Genomic DNA, 9,351 nt, shown 5'->3' on the forward strand with positions numbered 1-9,351 from the left:
AAAGGAATGCTTGAGGCAGTATGCATAGCTAAATTGGTATGTGGACGGCGCAAGTGGCGCGTTGGTCTACTATTTCCCCATCAGCAAAATAGACCCTGAGAGAAAAAAAAGTAAGGGTACGCGGGGTGAGAGAGAAAAGCGAGCGAAAGCATCCTATTGCATGTGCTGCGCCGACTTCTCCCTCTCTCCCCTCCTTTCTACCCGCCTCCGGGCATAGGAGTTTCCTGTCTCCCCCTCCCTCTCCTCAATCTTGCAGCGCCGTTGAACAAAAGAGAGAGAGAGAGCGAGATGATGAGGTAGCAACATAGCAAGCACACGAGCGCAATTTGACATCCCCGGCGTGGTCTGTAGCCTAATTTGACCGTTACCGTTTACCATAGCCTGTATCAAAAGAAAAAGACAATTCGACGAATTCTGGGTGGAGATTTTAATCGTAGCCTACTGAACTTGTGTCATATTTTCTCTTTTTTACTACACGTTGCAATTTACAGTAATATTTGGAATTGTGATCAAGAAAAGCAAAATGTTAAGGATAATGTTTCATGTCACTCAATAAGATCAGGTAGGCCTAGGTGGATAGCATGCGATTTCAATGTGATTTAGTTAATATTTTGCTCTCTGTGGTGTACAGTAACCTATCTGTAGTGTACAGTATGCACTGCATGTGTGGTTTGAAGTGGGTGTGTCATCATTGTGTGTGCATGCAGACAATAGCGCGCGCGCGCCTGTGTCTGTGTGTGAGAGAGAATGCACCAGTAATTTGTTCATTCTGTATTTTACTCCTGTACATGAGAGAAAGACCAAGCGAGGGTGGGGAGAGGGTGCATGTGTATTTATCTCTCTCTCTCTCTGTGTGTGTGTGTGTGTGTGTGTGTGTGTGTGTGTGTGTGTGTGTAAGGCAGCCATGCATGTATGTCTGTAGGCATCTTTATTATGCATTCAGTTGTTTTCCAAACAGATCTATGTTAGTCTGCATAAGTCACGTAGCATTGTAATACATAATGTATCATCTTTACATAGAATTTGCTGGAATTTACAGTGTTCCTGCTTTTTTTGTTGAATTATATGTGCAATTCACCGCAAGTCCTTCTCCATATTCCACTCCATCCCTCTCACGCACACACACACACTCTCACACACACACACAGGTCTAGGTGTGCCAAGATCACCTTTTCCGTGATGTGCTCATCCCCCTTTCCTCCCCTCCCTTCTCTCCTCCATCCCCTCTTCATTCTAACCACATCTCCTCTACTATGTCAGTCTCACTCCCTGCATGAATGGCAGGTCATTATATTTAAATGTCATCATAATGTACAATATTTATTATAATACCCATTACATTTCCCATAGAAGTTCATATTTTCACAACATTCATCTTTGTAAAGTGGGTTGGGTGGTACTTAGATTAGATTTGATGACTCAACAACTCCTTTTAGCGAGGCCGAAACCTTTTTACAAATGACATGTACATCCTTAATTAGTTTTCAGCCAAGCTACAGACCAGCCATTTGGTTTTTCGATAAAGCTGAGGGATGGAGCTGGAGAAATGTAGCAGCTCTCAGATTTTTATTTACGTTTATTTAACTAGGCAAGTCAGTTAAGAACAAATTCTTAGATGGAGCTATGTTGAGCCCAAATGGATACACACAGTATACTCTAACAACCAGTGGCGGTTCTAGCTTGTATGACTTCCTGGGCACACCCCCCACTTCAAACCCCCTGTGCCATTCTGCACTAACTGTCATTTTTATTCAGACATTTGGAACAACACAAATAAATAATTATAACATTTAAAACTATAAGAAATATACAGAAATAAGACTCAAATATCAAAATAAGTAACCAAAGACAAATAGAAACAACATTGTGTTGATTTGGCACTCGAGCTTCAATACATTACCCATCCCCCAACACTGTCAACAAAGAGTCGAGAGTAAACCAAGTCACCTTGGTGGTGTGCAGACTGGTTTAATATTATTCTTGACGATTTCGCACAAACCCCAAAAAATTGAACAGTATGTCTATGAAACTGTATATTCGCAGTATTGTGTCTAGACTCTTGCCGGTTTTCTATCGCTCGTTTGCAAGTCACGTCAATGATATCATGTCACCGTGTGGGACTGTGGTGTGGGTCAATTAACCTTATCAGAGTAGGCGCCCTGATTCTAGTTTGTGAGCTAGGCAGGCTACTGGCTGGGAAGGTCTCCCACTCAGAAATAGGAGATGGAGATGGGGAGGGGATAGGTTGACCTCAGGTCTCCCCACTGGAAGCCCAGGGTAGGGGGAGCGGGGAATCTATCAAATAGTCCACTTTGTACAGTACTAATGCAATTAGTAAAATCAGTCACACAACGAAATTATACCAAATAAAAAATGTCCTCTCTTTGAAGAACATCTATCACATTCCCAGAGGCTGTCATACCTATGTGGAAAGATATTCCCATCTGTCAGTCAGTCGGTTGCTACCGGCAACAGTGTATTATTAACAGAGCAGGTACAATGTTTATTGGCAGTAGTCTCTATGGACATACTGGTTACATCCCAAAAGGTACCCTATTCCCTACAGTATATGCCTTCAGAAAGTATTCATACCCCTTGACATATTACACATTTTGTTGTGTTACAGCCTGAATTCAAAAGGGATTAAATAAATAAAAAATCTCAGCCATCAACACACAATAACCGATAATGACAAATTGAAAACATGTTTTTAGAAATGTTTGCTAATTTAAGTATTCACACCCTTGAGTCAATACTTTGTAGAAGCACCTTTGACAGTGATTACAGCTATGAGTCTTTCTGGGTAAGTCTCTAAGAGCTTTCCACACCTGGATTTTGCACCATTTGCCCATAATTTTTTTCAGAATTCTTCAAGCGCTGGTTGTTCATCATTGCTAGACCACCATTTTCAGGACTTGCCATAGCTTTTCAAGTATATTTAAGTCAAAACTGTAACTCAGCCACTCAGGAACATTCACTGTCTTATTGGTAAGCAACTCCAGTGTATATTTGCCTTGTGTTTTAGGTTATTGTCCTGCTGACATGTGAATCTCCCAGTGTCTGGTGGAAAGCAGACTGAACCAGGTTTTCCTCTAGGATTTTGCCTGTGCTTAGCTCCATTCCGTAAAAAAAAATGTATCCTGAAAAACTCCCTAGTCCTTGACAATTACAAGCATACCCATAACATGATGCAGCCACCACTGTGCTGGAAAATATGGAGAGTGTTACTCAGCAATGTGTTATATTGGATTTGCCCCAAACATAACACTTTGTCTTCAGTACAAAAAGTGAATTGCTTTGCCAAATTTTTGTAGTATTACTTTAGTGTCTTGTTGCAAACAGGATGCATTTAAAAAATATATATTTGTATTCTTTACAGGCTTCTGACTTTTCACACTGTCAATTAGGTTAGTGTTGTGGAGTAACTACAATGTTAATGCAGCCTCAGTTTTCCCTTATCACAGGCAATAAACTGTTTTAAAGTCACCATTGGCTGAGCAGTTTCCTGAGCAGTTTCCTTCCAATATGGTCCCTGGATGTTGCTGACCCGCCCCTCAGATGATTAGCTGACTACGATTTGGTAAAATGTCAAGTTTGATCTAAGCCAGGGGTGTCAAAGTCAAATGGACGGAGGGCCAAATAAAAAAATCAGCTACAAGACGAGGGCCGGACTGTTCGAATGTTCATTGAAAATTTTTTAAATGACGCATATAGTCTAGTGAACCTAATTGAACCTACTGAAAACCTAACAAATATATTACAATATGATCAGATAAATAAAGCAATATTTTCTTATGGCTCTGTCAGTAATCTTTAATTTTCAACAGACACAAAAGACAAATTTCCTTTATATAAATATCCCCATAACATGAACATTAAATGAAAGAAACCGGTATTCAAGGCACCATCAGTAGACTATATTTTCTATTTTAGCAAAAGTGGGCTAAATTTACTTCAAAGAAAAAACAATAATAGCAATTTTCTATCATCCACTCAACTGAAATATTTTTAAAATATAATTGGATTGAAATACAAAAAAATAAAGTGCAAAAATCTATTAATCAAAAACAACACTTTGTTTAAGGAGAAGTAACATGCAGTGAAAACAAATATTAAATTTTAACTTTTAAACTTGAACTGAGTAAAAACTCTAAATATGTGATTGCACAGTAATGTTCACTTGTTTGAGGTTGAGGGTGATACTTGGTGGTGTCCCATCTTTTCCACAAGTTCATCAATGTTCGGGGTAAGGCTCTGAGCTGAAGAAATCCTCAGAATTGAGTGGAGGTGTTCAGCAGTAAGTCGACTTCTGTGTGATGTTTTGTTCAGGTTCATCAAAGAAAACAGTTGTTCACACAGGTATGTGCTGCCAAACATAGACAACGTTTGAGCAGCCTGGATGCGCAGCTGGGGCATTGTGCCGGGGAGGAAACGGGCAAACTCCGCAGCACCCACTGCCGCATATTTTTCCCTCAGTGCATCATTGCATTGGAGGTCAATCAACTCAATTTGGAGGTTTGGTGGTGAGCTTTCCACGTCAACAGCAAATGGGTTACCGAGCAGTTCCAACCTGCTTTTTTGTGCTTCAAAGTCAGCAAATCGGCGTCGAAAGTCAGTGGTAAGCATACCTATTTTATCAGCCAACTGTGTGCTCGGGAACGCACTGGTAGAGAGCTTCTCTTTCATGGTCTGGCAGCTGGGAAAGTGGCTCAAATTTTCTTTCCGCATCTGCGTCTCCCACAGAGTCAGTTTGGTTTTAAATGCCTTCACTGTACTGTACATATCAGAGATGACACGATCCCGACCCTGCAGCTGCAAGTTTATTGCATTCAGATGACTCGTAATGTCACACAGAAAAGCCATTTCACACAGAAACATTTCGTCTCGGAGTTGTGTTGTGTCTTTCCCTTTGCTGTCCAAGAATAGACAAATCTCCTCACGAAGCTCGAAACATCTTTGAAGCACCTTTCCCTGGCTTAGCCATCGCACCTCTGTGTGATAAGGCAAATCACCATGCTCCGTTTCTAACTCCGTCAGAAATGCCTTGAACTGGCGGTGATTCAAACCTTTGGCTCTGATAAAGTTAACTGTGCGCGTGATGATGCTCATTACATGCTCCATTTTCAAGGCTTTACCGCACAACGCTTCCTGGTGTATGATACAATGATAAGCTGTCAGCTCACCTGTCGCGTTTTCCTCTTGCATCTTTTCCCGTATCTTCGCCACCAGTCCGCTCCTGTGTCCACACATCGCAGGTGCTCCGTCGGTTGTCAAACCCACGAGTTTTTCCCAAGGCAGCTCCATCTCATTTACACATCTTGACACCTCTTCATACAAATCATGCCCCGTAGTTGTGCCATGCATAGGACGTAAAGCCAAAAACTCCTCTGTCACGCTTAGGCTGGAGTCCACTCCGCGGATGAAAATTGACAACTGGGCAATGTCAGAAATGTCGGTGCTCTCATCCACAGCCAAGGAATATGCAATAAAATCTTTTCCCTTTTTCACAAGCTGCTCTTTTAGATTGATGGACAACTGGTCTACTCTCTCGGCAATGGTGTTTCTGCTCAGACTCACATTTAAAAAGAGTTGCCTTTTTTCTGGGCAAACTTCGTCACAAACTTTAATCATGCAGTTTTTGATGAAATCCCCCTCCGTAAATGGCCGGGCTGATTTAGCGATCTCTTCTGCCAAAATAAAACTGGCCTTGACAGCAGCCTGGCCTTGTGATTTGGCTTTTTTGAACAGAGCCTGTCGAGATTTGAGGCCTCGTTTTAATTCCTCTGCCTTTTGTAGCCTTTGTTCCATGTCCATATTCTTGTTTTTGTCCGCGTGTTTCGTTTCATAATGTCGTCTCAGATTATACTCTTTCAGTACCGCCACACTTTCTCCACACAGAAGACACACAGGTTTTCCAGCTACCTTCGTGAACATATACTCCGACTCCCACCTTGTTTGAAACCCCCGGTTCTCAGTATCCACCTTCCGTTTTGCCATTTTTGATGGGTATCTGAAAGTTAATTTTACTGTGATGCTGACGACTGCTGTGCCAATAAATATTGAAATGAAGCAGCCTACTGCTCGGTGCGTCACCTTTGCATTGTGGGAAATGTAGTATTGGTGCGTGTAAAAGATCTGCGGGCTGCCGGCTTGCTGCGGGCCGGTTCTAATAATAAATCAAGATCATCCCAGGGGCCGTAAAAAACCTTCTTGCGGGCCGGATGTGGCCCGCGGGCCTTGACTCTGACATATGTGATCTAAGCAGTCCCCCAATGAAGAAAGCCATAGCTTCCTGGCTGGTTCCTGGTATACCTGTATAAAATGTTTATAAACAATAGACTATAGTATATGGTATGGTTGATCAGAACATTGCAGGAGCTGTACGACTTCCATACTAACAAACTGGTAATTTGATAACACCATAATGCAAGTAACAGTAAATTGTATTATGTTCCCTATTTCCCCCGTTCATTTCAGTTGAAGAAGATCAAGCGTCCACTCAAGACCAATCATCAAAAAGGCCCAAACTACCAGTGAAACAACATTGTCCACATTCCGCCATGTCTTCCAACACCAGTGCTGCCCCCAGTGGAGCGGAGGGAGAACAGCAGCCGGAGCAGACCATCACCTCCCAGCCAACCAGCGCTGAGCACCAAGAGACAGCCCCTGACTCCAGCCAATCGGAATCCAAAGACCACTTGGCAGTAATCAGCGAGAAGATGGAGACCAGTAAATAAATATTAGACAACCTCCCCCATATCGTCCTCCACCCTCCCCCTTCCACCTCTCCTTCTTCTCAACCCTATCCATCCCAACTTACAATTTTACACCCCTCTCAACACTTTGAGCTCATCTCAGTTGTTGTGATCTACAACTCTACGAATGTTTGTGTTCTAGAGCTGTCCCCTCACTTCCCCTTCTCATTTCCCTGAGTGTCTGGCCCTGTCTGTCCAGGAATCACTTAAGATAGATGCATGATTTAGGTTATTGGCTTGACCAGACAATACGTCAATCCCTTGTGCCCTTAGAAAAAATAAAGTGCAGTAACTGCAATCAACTGTGGTACTTTGGACGCAGTATTTGCAATTATACTGCACTCTGACTGCAGTATGAGTGGGTTTCAGAGCCTTTTGAGAATTGTACAAATATATTGATTAATTACTGTTGTTGTCAGGTTGTGCAGCATAATTCAACAAGTGTGTCAATAACGGGATACCTTCAGATTAAAAATCAACACACTCTAGAACAGTTTTGAACTAATTAATTTCTTCCAAAATGAAGGAGAAGCAAGAGAGAGAGCTCTAGATTACACCTATCTATACATCAATGGCGGTCAGTGTCATCATGAGCATGGCCTTATTTCTATTACATTCTATTGTCATTCATATTCCATTCACCCAGTTCAATGTAACAGCGATAGGTTTAGGCTACTACATGATACTCTAATTTTTCCAATACCAATACCTAGTCTATGAATGAAAGTTTACAATGTAGGTGCACACAGGTTGAGAGAAACGTTTGAGGAGACAGACCGTATCACATGGACAGACAGTGAACCATTCAATACCACCTTGCACACTCTTGCCTGCATCTAGCTGATATAGGGTGTAATCATTAGTCCAACAGTTGCAAACCAGAGTATGTTTATCCCCATTTTGTTCCGTTTAAGAAACGTTTTCTAACAGAATTTGCAGAATTAATACACCCCTGATCACGCGTAAACACAGTTCACTTTCATAACAGCCACGGATTATTCCTTCTCGCATCTATTTGCTCTCCTCCTCTGACCTTTTCCCTTCGCCTTACCAGGCGAAAAAACCTTTCCAAGCCAAACCATACTATAAACGCTACACACAGCCTACATCATTGTCACCATATTAGCTAAAGTAACATCATAGTCAACATAGCTAAAATAACTAACGCGTTAGTAAACCAGCTACAATTATGCAGTAACGTTACAGTGTACAGTCAGTAGTAATATGAAAGCAATCAATCCAGCGAGATTTAAGTGACAAGTAGATTTTGCACCACTCAAAACACAGGAAATAGATGGCTGAAAAAGACAGATCCTCAGGTGAGCGGGGCATGTGCATTGCTAATGGCAGCTTCTTGGCACTGTTGCTAGTTATCTGACCATTCGGAATCATAACAACACACACCTTCCAGCCAACCCATCTATAAATGTTGAATAATGTCAGGATTCCCGATTTTGGTGACGAAACAATGAGGACATTCTCTCGTACCTTCTTCCTCCCTCCTTCCCTCTCCTTGCCTCCCTCTACCCACCCTACTACAGGTAATGGAATGTGTGCTGCCGACTCCTCGCCCACATCTTCCATCTCGTCCCCAAAGCGACTGCAACACGCCAAACCAACCAATGGCCGGGCGCGGAAAGGAAGCCGCTCTGGGTCCCTGCTGGGTCATGGGGCAGGGTCTCCCAGGCCTTCCATCAGCCGTCAGCCCAGCACCGTGACAGAGGAGGACGACGGCAAGCCCCCTAGAGACTACCTAATATTGGCCATCCTGTCCTGCTTCTGCCCCTTGTGGCCGATCAACATCGTGGCTCTCGTCTTCTCTGTTATGGCGAGTGTAACTTTTAAGTATTTGACATGTGGTTTGTAAGTGTTGTCTGTGAAGGAATGCGTGCGTGCATGTGATATCTAAGAAACACCACAAAGAAGAACAGCTAAAAACAGTGGTTGGCCGCTTGTGTGTTAGTGATCACCTGCTGGGAAATGAACAGAAAATGATGGCCAATGTTCTGGTCAAAAGAGATGGGACTGCCTCCCACTGCTTTAAACCTTTTGTCTTCACAGTGTGTTTTAACCAGCATTTTGTAACCTAATCAATAACATTTCACCCTATTCTCCAGTCGAGGAACAGCCTGCAGCTGGGGAACGTAGACGGGGCGCGGCGTCTGGGCCGGAACGCAATGGTGCTGTCCATCGTTTCACTAGTTGGCGGGGTCATCATCATCATCGCAGCCATCGTCTTAAACTGGGGAAGTGAGTGGTCAAAGTGGCTGAGCTCTCAAGTTCTTGTTATGGTGCCGTTTTGTGTCTGTCGTTACTTGCAGCTTTTGTCTGTTCGTTTGTGTGTGTTCTGTCTTGCTTTTGGTCATGTTTGTGCTTGATTTTTGGTGGTTGGTTAGGTTAGTGCCCATTGTTGTACCTTTGTTTAGTTTTTTTCCCCACATATTGGCTGGGATTCAATCTGATTGTGTCAACAATGCTCCATTTAAAGGTAATTTCCTATTGAGTCGACATATGCCGAGTTTACCGTTAATGCGATCGATGGATTTTATTTTTGTGCAGGTTGAAATTTATTGGGAGGAATTTTGTCCCGGAGGCA

At 42.7% G+C, this 9,351-nt stretch overlaps 1 protein-coding gene across 2 annotated transcripts in view; it reads left to right on the plus strand.

Annotated features, from left to right (window-relative positions):
* Positions 1-317: 317 nt before the first annotated feature.
* LOC139406876 (trafficking regulator of GLUT4 1-like) overlaps positions 318-9,351 on the plus strand; it is a 9,944-nt gene continuing 910 nt past the window's right edge. Inside the window, exons 1-4 of one of the 2 annotated variants that reach the window (XM_071149998.1) lie at positions 318-562; positions 6,478-6,729; positions 8,297-8,583; positions 8,873-9,005. In XM_071149998.1, the coding sequence (XP_071006099.1) occupies positions 6,561-6,729; positions 8,297-8,583; positions 8,873-9,005 (589 nt within the window). In that variant the 5' untranslated portion in view covers positions 318-562; positions 6,478-6,560. Of the gene's footprint in view, positions 563-3,445; positions 3,581-6,477; positions 6,730-8,296; positions 8,584-8,872; positions 9,006-9,351 lie in introns of those variants that run through there. The other variant, XM_071149999.1, reaches the window with a different exon arrangement.

Source organism: Oncorhynchus clarkii, chromosome 4, assembly GCF_045791955.1.
Source record: "Oncorhynchus clarkii lewisi isolate Uvic-CL-2024 chromosome 4, UVic_Ocla_1.0, whole genome shotgun sequence".
In the NCBI taxonomy this organism is placed as follows: Eukaryota; Metazoa; Chordata; class Actinopteri; order Salmoniformes; family Salmonidae; genus Oncorhynchus; species Oncorhynchus clarkii.